The sequence below is a fragment of the Musca autumnalis genome, unplaced genomic scaffold, assembly GCF_047663935.1.
Source record: "Musca autumnalis isolate F117 unplaced genomic scaffold, ASM4766393v1 scaffold_4, whole genome shotgun sequence".
Classification (NCBI taxonomy): domain Eukaryota; kingdom Metazoa; phylum Arthropoda; class Insecta; order Diptera; family Muscidae; genus Musca; species Musca autumnalis.
The window spans coordinates 219,282,771-219,303,295 of NW_027411977.1; the positions used below are offsets into that span (position 1 = coordinate 219,282,771).

The following is a 20,525-nucleotide window of genomic DNA, read 5'->3' on the forward strand; positions in this document are numbered from 1 at the left end:
GTCTCTTCTATAAAGTAAGGGAGTGACCAACTCCGTTAAGCTAAGCTTACATTGGCTGCGTCAAGCTTTGATATGTCGTTTCTGATCGCAACTACCATGCAGAGGTCTTCTTCGGTCTATAGAAGATCTCAAGAGATCTTTTGCGATCTGTCGAAGACCTCAGGAGGTCTTTTTCGGTCTATTGGAGACCTCAAGAGGTCTTCTTGGTCTATCGAAAACCTCAAATGTTCATATGCGGTCTTCTTATTCGTCTGTAGAAGAGATAAAGAGTTCTTCTACGGTTTATCGAAGACCTTAAGAGATTTTCTTCGGTCTTTCGTAGACCTCAAGAGGTCTTTTTCAGTCTATCGATCTATTGAATACCTCAAGTGGTTTTTTTCGGTCTATCAAAGACTATGGCTGAATAATCGTTGTCAGTGGTTGACGTAAATGAGGGGGAGGTTGATGCACCTAAGGCTGTGAAAGATGAGGATGTTGAACCGAAATTTGTAATATCTTATTAAGCATGAAATATTGATTTTTTAGAGGAGACTGACGAGGAGTTTTTTATCTTGTAAGCAACTAAGAACATTGTTAATTAATTCTCTTTCGTGTTGAGCTGTTACACCTAAGAGATACATAGAAAAATTAGAAGTCTACCGAAGTCCCACGCATCCAACCATTACGCTACGTTTCACGGGTGGTTAAGCCAGACGAAGGCAAAGCTTGGTAACTAGTATATATATCGCACTTCATTAAATAAATGCATATGCGAAATTATTGCAGTTAATTGAAATTCCAAACTCCATTGTTATTTGTAAGACTCCACCGTGTTCAATAGATATTAAGTAGAACCCAAGATAAGTTCTTGACTTTGATGGGAGTCAGAATAATTTTTCTCCTTGGTTAGTTTGGCACAGCTGGTCAGAAATGTGTTAGAATAACGTTTATATAAACAAAGTTAACTGTGGCGTATACGTTGTGTCAACAATTTGCCGCACTATAGACATGAAATAATATGGTCAGAATTTATTCTGATCCGATCGATCAAGACCAAAATTGGACGACGCTGTAACTTGTTAAGATTATATATTGTTGCTGTAACCATGTATATCATGGCAAACACCACAATATGTGCTAAGACAACAATATGTATTTTTAAATTTTAAAATACCTTATTTTGGCCTCAAGATAGGTTTTCTCTATGCATTTCCTTTCCCTGCTCTATCGCATATCGCTTTAAAGTTCTACAACTTTTGCAGCTTTATATAAAGCACGAAATATATTTTATTAAAGGAATTTCTTCACAACAATAAGTACAACAGATTCCATGTATACTTTCATACACATACATATACTATTAAATCTATATATCTAGTTAACGGCAACTAATGGCACAGCTCATTAGCTGTGTTAAAGACCTCATTAAAACGGTATTTTTCGGTGCATGTTTAGTATAAGTTTATCACAAATCAAGCACACTATAGCACATATAATTTACAAAGCGTTTGAATATAATTTTATTTCATGTTCTCATGCAATTATTTTATTTCTATTTACCTCTACTACTAATATTTAGATAAAATCTCTGTCATTTTCGACCATACATCATAAGAATAATTCGTTTCATTGCATGAGGCAAAGCTGGAAATTTCCTAAAATTACTGACTTTTGTTTTTGTCTTTTCTTTCCATTTTTGGTATTTAATGTTTGACCCTCAGCAGTCATGCAATTTGGTCATGACTTAATTAGAATAGAGATGCAGTTGATATCGACATTAGTCCTCCAAAAATGAGAGAAGATCAATTGTGGACTGCATAATGAAGGCTTCTGAAAAAATACCCAGATTGTATCTGCAGTACTTAGGGATGTCAGTAGAAATTATATGAATATGAGGCTTAAGAAAGATGTGCATTTCTCACGGCACATAAGGAACATTTAACATTGAATAAAAGCTAAAATAATTTGAAAATTCTTGTGAAATTTTAAATAAAAATAAACTTTAGTTGGTATTGGACTACCAAGTACCCCTGTACACATGTTTGTTGACATAAAGCATACGTACGTGGTCACCCTTATAAAATATAAATTTGAAAGCCTACAAACCAAAGTGTAAACAAATCCAATATTTATTCGGTGTACTATCTAACCGGTACCCCGGGCGTATGACATACAGCATACGTACTACGTAGTTTAGCAGATTTCTGGGGATTTGGTCACATCAATTAAGCATAATAAGTCGACTAAAATCTAATGGATTTTTAAAGTTAACCAACAAGACGTGAATTTTTAAAGAATATTTTTTCGAGTCGACCAACAACACGTGGATATTTAAAGAATATTTTCTCAATTCGACCAGTAGGACGTGGCTTTTTAGAGAATTTGTTTTTTCGAGTCGACCAACAAAACGTATATTTTTAAAGAATATTTTTTTCGATTCGACCAAAAAAATCGACGGTGATTTTTAAAGAATATTTTTTCAAGTCGAAAACAATACGTGGATTTTTAAAGAATATTTTTTCAAGTCGAAAACAATACGTGGATTTTTAAAGAATATTTTTTCAAGTCGAAAACAATACGTGGATTTTTAAAGAATATTTTTTCAAGTCGAAAACAATACGTGGATTTTTAAAGAATATTTTTTCAAGTCGAAAACAATACGTGGATTTTTAAAGAATATTTTTTCAAGTCGAAAACAATACGTGGATTTTTAAAGAATATTTTTTCAAGTCGAAAACAATACGTGGATTTTTAAAGAATATTTTTTCAAGTCGAAAACAATACGTGGATTTTTAAAGAATATTTTTTCAAGTCGAAAACAATACGTGGATTTTTAAAGAATATTTTTTCAAGTCGAAAACAATACGTGGATTTTTAAAGAATATTTTTTCAAGTCGAAAACAATACTTCGATTTTTAAAGAATATTTTTTCAAGTCGAAAACAATACGTGGATTTTTAAAGAATATTTTTTCAAGTCGAAAACAATACGTGGATTTTTAAAGAATATTTTTTCAAGTCGAAAACAATACTTCGATTTTTAAAGAATATTTTTTCAAGTCGAAAACAATACGTGGATTTTTAAAGAATATTTTTTCAAGTCGAAAACAATACGTGGATTTTTAAAGAATATTTTTTCAAGTCGAAAACAATACGTGGATTTTTAAAGAATATTTTTTCAAGTCGAAAACAATACTTCGATTTTTAAAGAATATTTTTCGAGTCGACCAACAGAACGTGGATTTTTAAAGAATATTTTTTCAAGTCGACCACGAAGACGGGGATTTTTAAAGAATATTTTTTTAGGTCGACCAACAAGACGTGAATTCTTAAAGAAAACGACGTGGGTTTTTAAGGAATATTTTTCAAATTGAACAACACGACGTGGATTTTTAAAGAATATTTTTTCAAGTCGACCAACAAGACGTGGATTTTTAAGAATATTTTTTCAAGTCGACCAACAAGACGTGGATTTTTTAAGAATATTTTTCAAGTCGACCAACAAGACGAGGATTTTTAAAGAATATTTTTTCAAGTCGACCAAGAAGACGTGGATTTTTAAAGAATATTTTTTTCAAGTCGACCAACAAGACGTGGATTTTTAAAGAATATTTTTTCAAGTCAAAAGCAAGACGGGGATTTTTTAAGAATATTTTTTCAAGTCGAAAACGAGACGGGGATTTTTTAAGAATATTTTTTCCAAGACGACCCACAAAACGTGGATTTTTAAAGAATGTTTTTTCTAAGACTACCAATAAGACGTTGATTTTTAAATACAAATTTATTCAAGCAACAGGATGAAAAAATTTATTATAATATACATATACGATTATTGCTGTAAAGTTCCTCGAAAAGAGTTGATTACAAATCGGCATTTATTGCTGTAATTGTCCATGAAAAAATTTACTAAAAATCCACGTTTATTGCTGTAATGGTCCTTGAAAATAAATTGATTAAAAAAACTATGTTTATTGCTGAAATGGTACTTTAAAATAATTTGATTATAAAATCCACGATTATTGCTGCAATGCTCCATGAAAAAATTGAAATCCACAATTATTGCTGTAATGGTCCTTGGAAATTTTTGATAAAAAATCGAATATTATTACTGTGATTGTCTTTGAAAAAAAAATATTAGAATTTACACAATATTTGTAATGTCTTCCGGTATGTATTTTATTTTTTGTTTATGGATATTGCTTTTATTTCAATTACTCATGTGCTTCAAGTATTATTATAAAAATATTTATAATTTTCTGCCATGCATCATAAGAACAATTTTCCCCATTTGCTGTAACTGCATGAGACATGAGAGACATTTGGTAATGTCCTAAAATTACCATTTGTTTTGTCGTTTTCTTCTCCATTTTTTTGGCATTTATTCTTTTCCCCCCAGAAATCATGCAATTTGTTCAGGACTAAAGTATAGGAGAGAAGAACTTGATATCGACATTAGTCAGCCAAAAAATGAAGAAAGGTCAATTGTGGACTGCATAATGAAGCCTTTTGAAAACACACTTAACGAAGGAAGTAGAAAAATTAAAAAAAGTAAAAATTAACAAAAACGATAAAGAACCTTAAGAAATCATAATAATAGGAAGCGAAAAAAGGGTTTTCATGTCTCATGACAAGGACAAATAAAAATTAACAAAAAACTATAAAAAACCTTAAAACATCATAATAATAGGAAGAGGATGAAGGCTTTTCATGCCTCATGACAAGGACAAGCAATTGTGTTTTTTGTGCAAAATGTACTTTAGAAACGATTGAAAATATGAATTTTTATACAATATATTTTTGCAGAAAAATTAATCCTACGCTAAAATAACGGTATGGTATTCAATATTAACTAATCAGAGATCTTTTAAAATGTATAACAGGTCGTATACATTATGACAGCAGTAATACGCCACATTTTACCCTCGTATATTCGTTCATGGATGGAAATCTTCCCAAAAGTCACATAGTGGCATTACAGGCTCTGGTTCTTCTTGTTTCACAGCTTTAATTGATTTTATAAATTTATACCATTACGTATACACAATGTCAGTACCCATACGGTACCATTTAAGTATTTATCTCGTTATTTCAGCCAATAGATTTACCTTGACTAAGGTATTTCGGAATTGATTTAGAACTTGTATTTTCTAAACAAGGTACTCTGGGTAGTCTGATTATTGACATAAAGTAGATGTAGCCTTAATTTCACTAAAATTAATTAAATTTTGCCAAAGCTATGCATCTGAAAATGTATGTATGTCTGAAGTTATAGAAGGATCATGGTACGTATAACTGCTGTCAACATGTATACGCTCCTGTCATAGAGAAGATTGTTAAAGATTTTTGTGGTTTTAAGCGTAGAATCAGAATACAAAAAATAATTTGTAACAACATCGTACGTAAGAGGTATTTTTCAAAAGACTAGTTGCTGAGGAGGTATTCTGTCTGTAGAAGGTCTTCTCTGAACAGAAACCTCCTTTGAGGGATTTTCTCTCCGTGGAAGACCCCGTAAGGAGGTATTTTATCAACAGAAGCCAACTTTAGGAGGCAGCCTATCAAGAGAAGACCCCTTGTGATATTAAATATCATTAGAAAATTCTTTAGGAGGTCTTCTATCAATACAAATTACCTTGAGGCGGTGTACCTTTCAGTGAAGATCCCATTAAGAATTTATACATCCTTAGAGGTTTGTATCAAGAAAATATCCCTTTACGTGGTTTTATATCAACAGATACTCCCTTTGGGAGGTCTTCCATAGTTAGAAGGCCACTTAAGAAAGTACTCTATGGGTCATTATTATATGTGTTCTTTTACTATCTGATGGATTTCAAAACGCAAAATAAACCAATTTGGAGGCATTAAAAATATAATTTTTACATTTAAAGTTAATTTTGGGAAGCTCCTCCTTGAAATTCAATCATCACTTTTAACTTTAAGTTAACCGGGTATGGGGTATGGCAATAAGACTGTTTTCGGGTGTCTTCTGTCAATTGAAGAGTCCGTCGTTTTAACTTTAGGAAGTTCTATCCATTGAAGACCTTTTTGGGCCCACGTTAGGAGTATTTTCTTAACAGAAGGCCACTTTAACAGATTAAACAACATTATCAAGAAAAGACTCCTATACCTGACCTTATTTCAATAGAGACTTTTTTGGAAGGCCTTCTTTCATTAGAAGTGCACTTATTCTATCACAAGAAGACGTTTCTAAGATATTTTCTATCAATTGAAGAAGTCTTCGCTTTCACTTTATGTAAAAGAAGACCCTTTTGGTCGCCCTTTATGTCTGCTATCTTCTGATCAGGTCCTTTGGCAGTTCCAGGAGTTGTTCCATTAGTAAAGGAACCCTATATGAGATCCCCTTAGGAGGCCCGTTATCGGTCAACTACCCCTTTGAAAGATGTCCTATCATTAGAAGACTGCCTATCGAAATCTTCTGTCAATATAAACACCCTTTAGGATATCTTCTCTTTTTATAGGAGATGTTCTTTCTTTTGTAGCAAAATCCATTTAGATGTCTTCTGTTTATAGGAGGTGCTCCATTAGCAGAGGAATCTTATTGCAGGTCATTTCTATTTTTTGTAGCAAAATCCATTAAGATGTCTTCTGTTTAGATAAGTTTTTTTGGGGGGTCTTTCATCTACAAACAATTATTTTAGGAAACTTACAGAAGGCCTCTGTAGGAAGTTTTTCATTTACAAAAGATCCCATACGATGTATTTGTGGATCCTCTAGTCATAAAAGATTCCTTACATCCGCTTCTCGATGAATACTTGCATCACTTTCATTCCTCAGGAGTTCTTCTATCTAAAAAATACCTCTTGCAAAGTGTTCTAGCTGTAGCATAACTCCTACAGAAGTACTTTATAAAACGAATAAACATGCCTTCTACCTAAAACAAAACGACTAGGAATTTCTTCATCCTATAGAAGACTCTTCTGTTTATAGGATAGCTTTCTCTCATCTCTTCTTCCTATTCTTCTTCGTCTTTGTACGGATGACCCCTTTAGGTGTATTTCTATTTATAATACATCGTTTAGTAGCTGCATGGGCCATTTTGGAGCTGTTGCATTAAATACACATTATACATGAAATATTTTCATATCCGGCACTGTGGATGCATAATTCAGTTATGTGTAATTATTATAATATTGAATTAAATGAGTGTGCGTATTAGTGCCGACATGAAGTATACGCCATATATTACTTAATGTTCCAATAGTTATTGAGGTATTAGGGACTTGGATTTGTTTAAAAACATATTTATGGCAAACAAAAACCAAAGTTGCGTCCAAGTGTACATGAGGCGTATAACTACTGACAATACGTATACGCCGATTTTAATTAATATTTAATTCAATGATGGTGAGTAATAGTACTGACATGAAGTATACGCCATATATTACTTCATGATCGAATTGTTACTGAAGAATTTTTTGATGTGGATTTTTTAAAAACTTACTTTTGCAAAAAAAAACAAGCTTGCGTCTAACTGTACATGAGGCGTATAACTACTGACAACACGTATACGCCGTATTGAATTCGTTTTCTTTAAGACAACAAAACCTGGATGTTTAGAGGCCTACCTTGATTTTTGAAAAATAATTTTTGACCCGTGCAAGTTTTACCAACGTGGATCTTTTAAAGAAAATAATTTGTCACCAACGTGGATTGCTTAAAAGAAAATGTTTTTGACCAACGTGGATCTTTTAAAGAAAATAATTTTTGACCAACATGAATTTAAACAAGTTTGAAAGCGTTAAGTTCGCCCGGGACGAACTTTTTATACCCTCCACCAACAACTGATGATAGTCACTTTTTTCTTTTTTTAGGGGTGGTCTACCCAGTGAGATCCCAAAATACCAAGTTACATCCACTTCAGAAGGAAAATGTAGCAACACTTATTAAAAGGGCTAGTCGTTCTTCTTTTTATCCTCTGACTAAACACAATACCAAATTATAGCAATATCTGTTCCAAAATTTAACAAAACTCTTCGATATACATAAAATTGGGCAATACCGATTCATGAAATTTAAATTAATTCTACATATATTTGAATGGGTTGTTTTTTGTGAGTTAGTTTTGTATCTTCTGGGAACAAAAAATTCCAATTAACAACCAATTCGATAGGAAAAATTTCAAACAAATTTTAAATTGGGTGGTATTCATACATGGGGCCCTTGGCAAGATGTGGACGTATGTTGTCTGATTTCTTGCAAGGAATGTTTTGTCCCTGTTATAATGTTTTTAAAACTTTCAAAATGTCAAAAATTTTTGAGTTCCGTTCTAGGGGACTATATAAAGACTTATACGGACAAATTTCTGGCAGAAAGTTTTATACTCCAATTCCAGTCATATATTGAGGCAACAACATTCAAAATATCGAAAATCGGGAAATACCGTATGAAGACGTGGGCCTATACCAACAAATTTCAGGTAAAAATGTCAGCCATTTTGGTGGGATATTGAGGTTATTACCTTGGAAATACCGAAAATCGGGAGGTACCGTTAAATTTGGGCTATTTTGAGACGTTAACTTATACCGACACATTTCAAGTGGAAATTTTGTTAGCTCCAACGAAAACTTAATACCAAATTTCAGCTTTTTCAGTGGTATATTGAGGATAAAACCTTGAAAATACCTAAAATCGCGTGGTACCGTTCTATGTGGGCTATATGAAAACGTTAACCTGTGCCGAAAAAATTAAGGTGGAAAGTTTTATATAACAAACGAAGACTAAATACCAGATTCCAGCCATTTTAGTGGTTATTGAGGCTAAAACTTTGAAAATACCGAAAATCGGAATGTAGCTTCTGTATGAGGTATTTCTGGGGGGAAGTTTTGTTTCCCGAAGAAGACTAAATACCAAATTTTAGCCACTTCGGTGAGATATTGAGGCTAAAACCGTCAAAATACCGAAAATCAGGATGTACCGTTTTATGGGGGTATATCAAAACGTGGACCGATACCGACAGCTTTCCGTGGCCCAAAGGAGGACTAAATACCAAGTTTCAAATTTTGTAAATGACGTGGATTTTTTTAATAATTTTTGACTGACGTAATTTGTTCAATAATTTTTTACTGACGTCGATTTTTTTAAAAATTTTTATTGACTTTGATTTTTTTAATAATTTTTGGCTGACATGAATTTAAATATTTTTATAATATACCTGCCCGTGTACTCGATCATTTGTAGTAATTATTTTAAATGTTTCGAATTTTGACAGTTGAAATAATTGTTGATTGATGTGGATTTAAATATTTGAATATTTTCTAACTGACGTGGATTTTTTTTTAAATTTTTTACTCAGGTAGATTTAAGTATTTAAATAATTTTTGACTGACGTGGATTTTTTAAAATAATTTTTGACTGACGTGGATTTTTTTTCAATAATTTTTGACTAACGTCAATCTTTTTACTTATTTTGACAGATTTAAATATTTAAAGAATTTTGACTGACGTGGATTTTTTTTCAATAATTTTTGACTAACGTCAATCTTTTTACTTATTTTGACAGATTTAAATATTTAAAGAATTTTGACTGACGTGATTTAAATATTTAAATAATTTTGACTGACGTGATTTAAATATTTAAATAATTTTGACTGACGTGATTTAAATATTTAAATAATTTTGACTGACGTGATTTAAATATTTAAATAATTTTGACTGACGTGATTTAAATAATTTTGACTGACGTGATTTAAATATTTAAATAATTTTGACTGACGTGATTTAAATATTTAAATAATTTTGACTGACGTGATTTAAATATTTAAATATAGCCGATAGCCTTAGATGCTAGTGCTATTTTTTATATAATTTTATTGTAATTTTATTATAATAAATATTTTAAATAAATAAATAAAAATATTTAAATAATTTTGACTGACGTGATTTAAATATTTAAATAATTTTAACTGACGTGATTTAAATATTTAAATATTTTTGCCTGCCGCGGATTTAAATATTTTTGACTGGCGTGGATCTGAATATTTAAATAATTTTGACTGACGTGATTTAAATATTTAAATAATTTTGACTGACGTGATTTAAATATTTAAATAATTTTGCCTGACGTGGTTTAAATATTTTTGCCTGCCGCGGATTTAAATATTTTTGACTGACGTGGATTTAAATATTTAAATATATTTGACTGACTTGGATTTAAATATTTAAATAATTTTGATTGAAGTGATTTAAATATTTAAATATTTTTAACTCACGTGGATTTAAATATTTCTTGACCCACGTAGATTTAAATATTTTTTGGCTGTCGTGCAGTTTTTTAAAAATTCTGTTTTTTTAAAACAAAATTAAAGCGTAGCTTTATTAATAGTCCTTTAAATTTGAAGCTTTCAATATGAATAATTAAAAAAGTGTATCACATTTGACTTTTCCGTCATAAACTTAAAGTGACTAGATTTAAAGATGTTTTATATTACGAAAATTATTTTCCAACACATGGGAGCCTATTAATGCTGTCATTAATCATACGCCAACTAATATGTAGAACGTTAATAAAATTGAAGTTTAAATATGAAAACCCTTTCATTCAAATCCATATTGATAACAAACATATTTGTTACCAATTCTATGAATTTAAAATGACCATTCCCATTTCCTATTTTGTTCTGTTCTTTATTTCCGTTCAATAAACTGTCTCTAACATAAATTTTATTCTGATATGTTCATAAACGGCGATACGCAGAGATACAACAAATTTATTGTATAGAAAACATGAAATGTTAACAAAACACGTAACCCTTTCGTTTTTTTGTTGTTGTTGAGAAAATCGAGAAAAAAATGCGGAATTTTCCGCTTGCTTTGCAATCAAACTAGTTTAGAAAGAAACATGGCCATGCCATGACCAGGGTGATAAATGTTGCTTTTCCGTTTTTTGACATTTCATGAAATATTCACATAACTCCTAACTAGAGAGAAAAAATGTATGGCGGACAGGTTGATGCTTGTTTTTTTTTTTTTTGCTTTCAAGGCATACGTTATTTACTACATGGCATGGAGGAATGCCAGAACATGAAATCCTGCAGGAAATGCGATTATAGTTTAGATACAAAAACATTTAATTTAAGTTATGAAAAATGTTTAAGAGGTGAAGCGGATATACGTTTAAGGACAAAAAATCCAATGGATCCTCCAAATATTTAATTTAAAATCCACGTTTTTTTGGTCTAATATCTCCTCCAAAAATATTATTAAAAGATCCGCCTTTTGTGGCCGATCGCCTTCTCCTAGAATATTATATTAACAATACACGTATACACGTAGTCCCTAAAAGCTTTCTTTAAAAATTTCGTTTTGTGATCAGTAGGTTGTTCAGCTAATGTCCTTTGAAATTCCATTCAAGTATTAGTTTTTCTTTAATTTTTACGGCATATAGAAAATTGTCCCCTGTTGCGTATGACTATTGTCACAAAGTATACGTCACACTTATACTTTAGATATATATGATTTTTTGTTTTCACGTGTCTTTCTCTCTCCTTTCTTTACAGCTTTACAATTTTTTCAATGCTTTATTAACACACATTCCAAATGCTGCTGCCGAAAAAAGTCGTTCATATGCTTCCTCAAGAGCTTCATCATTAGGTAAGTGACCCTCCTCTTCAATTACTTTTATAAGTTGCAGCTAAATATTCCTGTTCTTGAAATTTCTCAATACAAATACTTTTTCTCCCTTTCAGATCAATATGATTCCAAATATTCCGATGAATCTGATTATCATGAGGAATATGATAATTCGGGTTATCGTTATAAAGGACCACAAATCAACTTTCCATTGACAAAAAAGGATATTGATGTTTTAATCGATTTATTTCGCAAGAAAAAGGTAAGTAATGGAAAGTTGGGGAAAGCACAAACCTGAGATTTTTCCATTTGCATTGTTTTATTTATTCTTTCCAGTCAAATCGTCTTCATGCCCGTTATGTGGGCGCCATATTAAAAGAAGCAGCCATAAAATTGCGCACATTGCCCAATTTAAATGCGGCCTCAACATCAATTTCAAAACAGATAACAATATGTGGTGATCTTCATGGTAAATTGGATGATTTGCTGGTGGTATTTTATAAGGTAAGTTGTAGAGGATAAGTAAATCAGAGAATACCAAAATAAACACATATTATGTTCAATTGGAAATTAGGCGTATAACTACTGACAATACGTATACGCCGCATCGAATGAGCTTTCTATTAAGATAGAAACAATTTTAATTTTTTTTACTTTCTGTTTTACATCGATTTAAGAAATAATTTTTAACCAACGTGGATTAAAAAGGAAATAAGAAGATTTTTTAAAAATAATTTTTCACATATTGCATTTTTTAAAAATCATTTTTGGCCATTGTGGATTTTTTAAAAATAATTTTTCACCAACTTGGATTTTTTAAAAAAAATATTTTTTAACAACTAGGATTTTTCCAAAATAATTTGTCAACTACAAGAATTTTTTAAAAAATAAAATTTCAACAACGTGAATTTTTTAAAAATAATTTTTAACAACGTGGATTTTTTAAAAAATATTTGTCAATAACTTGGATTTTTAAAAAAATCATTTTTCATCAACTTGGATTTTTTTTAAAGAAATGTTTGTCAACAACGTGGATTTTAACAATTATAATTTTTCAACAACGTTGATTTAAAAAAAAAAATAATTTTCCAACAACGTGGTTTTTTTTATAAAAAAAATAATTTTCCAGCAACGTGGATTTTATTTTAAATATTTTTCTACAAAGTAGATTAAAAAAAAATAATTTTTCAACAGCATGGATTTTTTTTAAATAATTCTTCAATAAACCTGAATTTTTTAAAAAATAATACTTCAATAAACCTAATTTTTTTAAAAAATTATTTGTCAACAACATGGATTTTTTAAAAAATAATATTTCAACAAACGTGGATTTTTTAAAAAATAATATTTCAACAAACGTGGATTTTTTAAAAAAATAATATTTCAACAAACGTGGATTTTTTAAAAAATAATATTCTAACAAACGTGGATTTTTTAAAAAATAATATTCCAACAAACGTGGATTTTTTAAAAAATAATATTCCAACAAACGTGGATTTTTAAAAAAATAATATTTCAACAAACGTGGATTTTTTAAAAAAATAATATTTCAACAAACGTGGATTTTTTAAAAAATAATATTCCAACAAACGTGGATTTTTTAAAAAATAATATTTCAACAAACGTGGATTTTTTAAAAAATGATATTTCAACAAACGTGGATTTTTTAAAAAATAATATTTCAACAAACGTGCATTTTTTAAAAAATAATATTTCAACAAACGTGGATTTTTTAAAAAATAATATTTCAACAAACGTGCATTTTTTAAAAAATAATATTTCAACAAACGTGCATTTTTTAAAAAATAATATTTCAACAAACGTGGATTTTTTAAAAAATAATATTTCAACAAACGTGCATTTTTTAAAAAATAATATTTCAACAAACGTGCATTTTTTAAAAAATAATATTTCAACAAACGTGGATTTTTTAAAAAATAATATTTCAACAAACGTGGATTTTTTAAAAAATAATATTTCAACAAACGTGCATTTTTTAAAAAATAAAATTTCAACAAACGTGGATTTTTTAAAAAATAATATTTCAACAAACGTGCATTTTTTAAAAAATAATATTTCAACAAACGTGCATTTTTTAAAAAATAATATTTCAACAAACGTGCATTTTTTAAAAAATAATATTTCAACAAACGTGCATTTTTTAAAAAATAATATTTCAACAAACGTGCATTTTTTAAAAAATAATATTTCAACAAACGTGCATTTTTTAAAAAATAATATTTCAACAAACGTGCATTTTTTAAAAAATAATATTTCAACAAACGTGGATTTTTTAAAAAATAATATTTCAACAAACGTGCATTTTTTAAAAAATAATATTTCAACAAACGTGCATTTTTTAAAAAATAATATTTCAACAAACGTGCATTTTTTAAAAAATAATATTTCAACAAACGTGCATTTTTTAAAAAATAATATTTCAACAAACGTGCATTTTTTAAAAAATAATATTTCAACAAACGTGCATTTTTTAAAAAATAATATTTCAACAAACGTGCATTTTTTAAAAAATAATATTTCAACAAACGTGCATTTTTTAAAAAATAATATTTCAACAAACGTGCATTTTTTAAAAAATAATATTTCAACAAACGTGGATTTTTTAAAAAATAATATTTCAACAAACGTGCATTTTTTAAAAAATAATATTTCAACAAACGTGCATTTTTTAAAAAATAATATTTCAACAAACGTGCATTTTTTAAAAAATAATATTTCAACAAACGTGCATTTTTTAAAAAATAATATTTCAACAAACGTGCATTTTTTAAAAAATAATATTTCAACAAACGTGCATTTTTTAAAAAATAATATTTCAACAAACGTGCATTTTTTAAAAAATAATATTTCAACAAACGTGCATTTTTTAAAAAATAATATTTCAACAAACGTGCATTTTTTAAAAAATAATATTTCAACAAACGTGGATTTTTTAAAAAATAATATTTCAACAAACGTGCATTTTTTAAAAAATAATATTTCAACAAACGTGCATTTTTTAAAAAATAATATTTCAACAAACGTGCATTTTTTAAAAAATAATATTTCAACAAACGTGCATTTTTTAAAAAATAATATTTCAACAAACGTGGATTTTTTAAAAAATAATATTTCAACAAACGTGCATTTTTTAAAAAATAATATTTCAACAAACGTGCATTTTTTAAAAAATAATATTTCAACAAACGTGAATTTTTAAAAAAATAATATTTCAACAAACGTGGATTTTTTAAAAAATAATATTTCAACAAACGTGGATTTTTTAAAAAATAATATTTCAACAAACGTGGATTTTTTTAAAAATAATATTTCAACAAACGTGGATTTTTTAAAAAATTATTTTTCAACAAACGTGGATTTTTTAAAAAATAATATTTCAACAAACGTGGATTTTTTAAAAAATAATATTCCAACAAACGTGGATTTTTTAAAAAATAATATTTCAACAAACGTGGATTTTTTAAAAAATAATATTTCAACAAACGTGGATTTTTTAAAAAATAATATTTCAACAAGCGTGGATTTTTTAAAAAATAATATTTCAACAAGCGTAGATTTTTTAAAAAATAATATTTCAACAAACGTGGATTTTTTAAAAAATAATATTTCAACAAACGTGGATTTTTTAAAAAATAATATTTCAACAAACGTGGATTTTTTAAAAAATAACATTTCAACAAACGAGGATTTTTTAAAAAATAATATTTCAACAAACGTGAATCAACAAACGTGGATTTTTTAAAAAATAATATTTCAACAAACGTGAATCAACAAACGTGGATTTTTTAAAAAATAATATTTCAACAAACGTGGATTTTTTAAAAAATAATATTTCAACAAACGTGGATTTTTTAAAAAATATATTCCAACAAACGTGAATTTTTTAAAAAATAATATTCCAAAAAACGTGGATTTTTTAAAAAATAATATTTCGACAAACGTGGATTTTTTAAAAAATAATATTTCAACAAACGGGAATTTTTTAAAAAATAATATTTCAACAAACGGGAATTTTTTAAAAAATAACATTTCAACAAACGTGGATTTTTTAAAAAATAATATTTCAACAAACGTGGATTTTTTAAAAAATAATATTTCAACAAACGGGAATTTTTTAAAAAATCACATTTCAACAAACGTGGATTTTTTAAAAAATAATATTTCAACAAACGTGGATTTTTTAAAAAATAATATTTCAACAAACGTGGATTTTTTAAAAAATAATATTCCAACAAAGGTGGGTTTTTTAAAAAATAATATTTCAACAAACGTGGATTTTTTAAAAAATAATATTTCAATAAACGTGGATTTTTTAAAAAATTAATTTTCAACAAAAGTGGATTTTTTAAAAAATAATATTTCAACAAACGTGGATTTTTTAAAAAATAATATTTCAATAAACGTGGATTTTTTAAAAAATTAATTTTCAATAAACGTGGATTTTTTAAAAAAATTAATTTTCAACAAAAGTGGATTTTTTAAAAAATAATATTTCAACAAACGTGGATTTGTTAAAAAATAATATTTCAACAAACGTGGATTTTTTAATAAATAATATTTCAACAAACGTGGATTTTTTAAAAAAATAATATTCCAACTACGTGGATTTTTCGAAAAATAATTTTCCAACTACGTGGATTTCTCGAAAAATAATTTCCAATTACGTGGATTTTTTTTAAATAATTTTTTAATACCGTGGATTTTTTAAAACATATAATTTTTCAACAACGTGGATTTTTTTAAAAAATAATATTCCAACTACGTGGATTTTTCGAAAAATAATTTTCCAACTACGTGGATTTTTCGAAAAATATTTTTTTTTAAATAATTTTTTAATACCGTGGATTTTTTAAAACATATAATTTTTCAACAACGTGGATTTTTTAAAAATAATTTTTCAACAACGTGGATTTTTTAAAAAAATAATATTCCAACTACGTGGATTTTTCGAAAAATAATTTTCCAACTACGTGGATTTTTCGAAAAATAATTTTCCAACTACGTGGATTTTTCGAAAAATAATTTTCAAGAACGTGGATTTTTTTTAAAATAATGTTTTAATACCGTGGATTTTTTAAAACATATAACTTTTCAACAACGTGGATTTTTTAAAAAATAATTTTTCAACAACGTGGATTTTTTAAAAAATAATTTTTCAACAACGTGGATTTTTTAAAAAATAATTTTTCAACAACGTGGATTTAAAAAAATAATTTTTCAACAACGTGGATTTAAAAAAATAATTTTTCAACAACTTGGATTTTTTTAAATATTGTTAAACAAAGTGGATTTAAAAAAAATTTTTCAACAACGTGGATTTTTTTAAAAATAATTTTTCAACAAACGTGCATTTTTTAGAAAATATTTTTTCAACAACGTGGATTCTTTGAAAAAATAATTCTACAACAAACGTGCATTTTTTAAAAAATAATTTTTCAACAACGTGGACTTTTTAAAAATAATTTTTCAAAGCTTGGATTTTTTAAAATTAATTTTTCATCACACAAACGTGTATTTTTTAAAACATTATTTTTTTAACAAATGTGCATTTTTAAAAAAATAATTTTACAACAACGTGGATTTTTTAAAATAAAATTTCAACAACGTAAATTAATTAAAAAAAATCAACAACGTAAATTAATTAAAAAAAAAAATCAACAACGTAGATTACTTTAAAAACAATTCTTGTGGATTTTAAAAAATCATTTTTCAACAATGTGGATTAAAAAAATGTTCAACAACGTCAATTTTTTAAAAAATAATTTGTCAACAACGTGAATTTTTTAAAAAATAATTTTTCAACAACGTGTATTTTTTAAAATATATTTTTGTCAAACACGTGAATTTTTTTTGAAATATAATTTCTTAACTCGATTTTTTTAAAAAAAAATCATTTTCAACTACGTAAAAAAATAATGTTTCAGCAACGTGACTTTTTTAAAAATTATTTTTCTCCAACGTGGATTTTTTAAAAAAGAATTTTTAGCCATCGTGGTTTTTTTAAAAAAAGACTTTTTAAACTTCGGATTTTTTTTAAATAATTTTCAACCAACTTTTTATTTTAATATTTTAAAAAATTATTTTATTTATTTAAAATATTTTTCAAAAACCCGGATTTTTTAAAAATATTTTTCACCAATTTGTTTTTTTTTTTTAATAATTTTTGATATAAAGTTGACGAACGTAGATTTTATTACAAATACATTTTAAACAGCGTGGATATATTTTTTTTTTATTTTGACCAACAATTAATTCTTCACTCATGGTACCAATGACGTATTAGTGTTGTCAGGACGTAGACGTCGTAGTGTTCAAAATAAAAGATTATCTCATTTTGTTAATTTCAAATCTCTTACTATTTATGTTTTCTTCCTTTCATTTACAGAATGGCCTACCCTCATCGGAAAATCCCTATGTCTTCAATGGTGATTTTGTGGATCGTGGCAAAAAGGGGCTGGAAGTATTCCTGCTACTGCTGGCCTGCTTCTTAGCTTTTCCAAATGGTGTTTTTCTAAATCGTGGCAATCATGAAGATTCTGTGATGAATGCACGCTATGGTTTCATACGAGAAGTTCAAGCTAAATATCGGGTAATTAACATGTCTCCTTTTGGTTGTCATCATCACTTCTATGTGAAATTGTGTTATTTTCTTTCTTGCAGCGTAACTCAACCAAACTGCTAAAACTTATAGATGAAGTATATCGTTGGTTGCCCTTGGGTACCGTAATAAACAATCGGGTATTGGTGGTGCACGGTGGGATATCCGATACAACCAATTTGGATTTAATTAAAAGTCTAGATAGAGGAAAGGTAAGTTTTGTGTGCATTTTGGCCGTGTCAGCAAACTACTGTACAACGGTTATTAGTGATGTTGGAAATCCCTGATGGTCTGGTTGGTTCAATGACATTTTCTACTTAATTCATTTAGTTTTTTTTGTTCATGGTTTTGTTGGTGAGGGGTATGGAGGATGGAGAATGCTTAGGGAATTCTTATCATTTATTTTTCTGCAGTGAATGGATTTTTTTGTCCCCCTGGTTTTTGCTGCAGTTGCTTGTTTTTCTTCGTCTTTTTCACACTTGTCTTTGTATGTTAATGTTCTTCTCACTAAGCTTCTGTGACAAAGACTCCTGTGGGAAAGTCAAGTAACTTTTTATTAAAGGCAAAGAAAGGGGGGTTCAGTGTTATTGTTACTGACAGTAGAGGTCATGTATCTCTAGAAGGAAAGTAATGGTGGTGGGGGCACAAAATTTGTTAGCATTCAATGGTCTGCATAAATAAGCATTCATTATTCGGTAGAGTTGTGACATTATCTATTATACGTGTGTCTAGTTCTGCGCTAGGTAGCTTGAATTAAAGCTATTTGAGGTGGAAAGGAAAATGTTTTTCAAATTATAAAACAATTTTTGGAAGCAATGAGAGAAATTTAGTAGGAGAGGGGAGCGTATAACTGTTGCTGTCTTAGAAGTAGATTTTAATTTTTTTCTTCATTGAGCTGGGGCTCAATTCTGTTTCTATGAAAATGTGAAATGAAAACTTTTATAAAGGAGAAAACTGTCAAATGAAAAAAATTATAAAGGAAATATTTTTCATTTAAAATTTTCGTAAAACAAGAATCCAGCCCCTGTTTTTTTTAATATTTATCATCGACGTACATTTTTTAATTTTTTTTAAATATTTGTAATGGACATCGATTTTTTTAATTTTTTGTCATCGTGGTGATATTGTTTTAATCGACGTGGATTTTTTAAAAATATCTTTAGTCGATGAGGATTAACAAAAAAAAAATATTTTTATCGGAGCGGATTAAAAAAAATATTTTTGTCGAAGTGAATTTTTTACGAAATATTTTTATAGACTTGAATTAACAAAATATCGACGTGGATTTTTTAAGAAACATTTCTCTCGACCTTGATTAAAAAAATATCGATTTAAAAAATATTATTATTATTATATTATTATTAAAAATTATTTTAAAACATATTTTTATCGACGTTGATTTTTTAAAAAATATTTTTTTATCGACGTGGATTAAAAAAACGAATATTTTTATCGAAGTAGATTTTTTAAAAAAATATTTTTATCGAAGTGGATTGTTTAAAAAAATATTTTTATCGAAGTGGATTTTTTAAAAAAATATTTTTATAGACTTGAAATAAAACATATCGAAGTGGATTTTTAAAAAAATATTTCTCTCGACGTTGATTTTTTGAAGAAAAAAATATTTCTCTCGACATTGATTTTTTAAAAAAAAAATATTTTTATCGACCTGGATTTTACAAAAAAAAAAAAAAAAATATTTTTATGGACGTGGATTTTTAAAAAAATATCTTTTGTCGACGTGGATTTAAAAAAAAATATTTTTATGGACGTGCATTTAAAAAAAAATATTCTTCATCGACGTGAATTTTTTTAAGAAAAAATATTCTTTATCGACGTGGATTTTTAAAAAAATATTCTTTTTCGACGTGGATTAAAAAAAATTATTCCTTATCGACTTGGATTTTTTGAAAAATATTTTTATCGTCTTGGATTTTTAAAAAAGTATTTTTTTCGACGTGGATTTAAAAAAAAAGAATAATCTTATAGACGTGGATTTTTAAAAACAATATTTTATCAACGTAGATTTTTTAAAAAATATTTTTAACGAAGCGGATTTTTTAAAAATGTTTTTAGAGACGTACATTTTTTAAAAAATGATTTTATGGTCGTGGGTTTAAAAATATATATTTTTACCGACTAGGATTTTTTTCAAAATATTTTTATCGAAGTGGATTTTTTAAAAAAAATATTTTTTATCTAAAAATATTTTTTATCGAAATGGATTTCTAAAAATATTTTTTATCGAAATCGATTTTTTAAAAAATATTTTTTAAAGACGGGAATTTTTTAAAAAATACCATTTATCGAAATGGATTTTTAAAAACAATTTTTTATCAACGT

At 27.6% G+C, this 20,525-nt stretch overlaps 1 protein-coding gene across 2 annotated transcripts in view; it reads left to right on the forward strand.

Annotated features, from left to right (window-relative positions):
- rdgC (retinal degeneration C) overlaps positions 1-20,525 on the forward strand; it is a 100,775-nt gene that overhangs the window by 22,651 nt on the left and 57,599 nt on the right. For both annotated transcript variants that reach the window (XM_073987517.1, XM_073987516.1), the window contains exons 3-7: positions 11,491-11,584; positions 11,680-11,825; positions 11,900-12,067; positions 17,970-18,173; positions 18,245-18,394. In XM_073987517.1, coding sequence (XP_073843618.1) covers positions 11,491-11,584; positions 11,680-11,825; positions 11,900-12,067; positions 17,970-18,173; positions 18,245-18,394 — 762 coding nt within the window. The remainder of the gene's footprint in view (positions 1-11,490; positions 11,585-11,679; positions 11,826-11,899; positions 12,068-17,969; positions 18,174-18,244; positions 18,395-20,525) is intronic.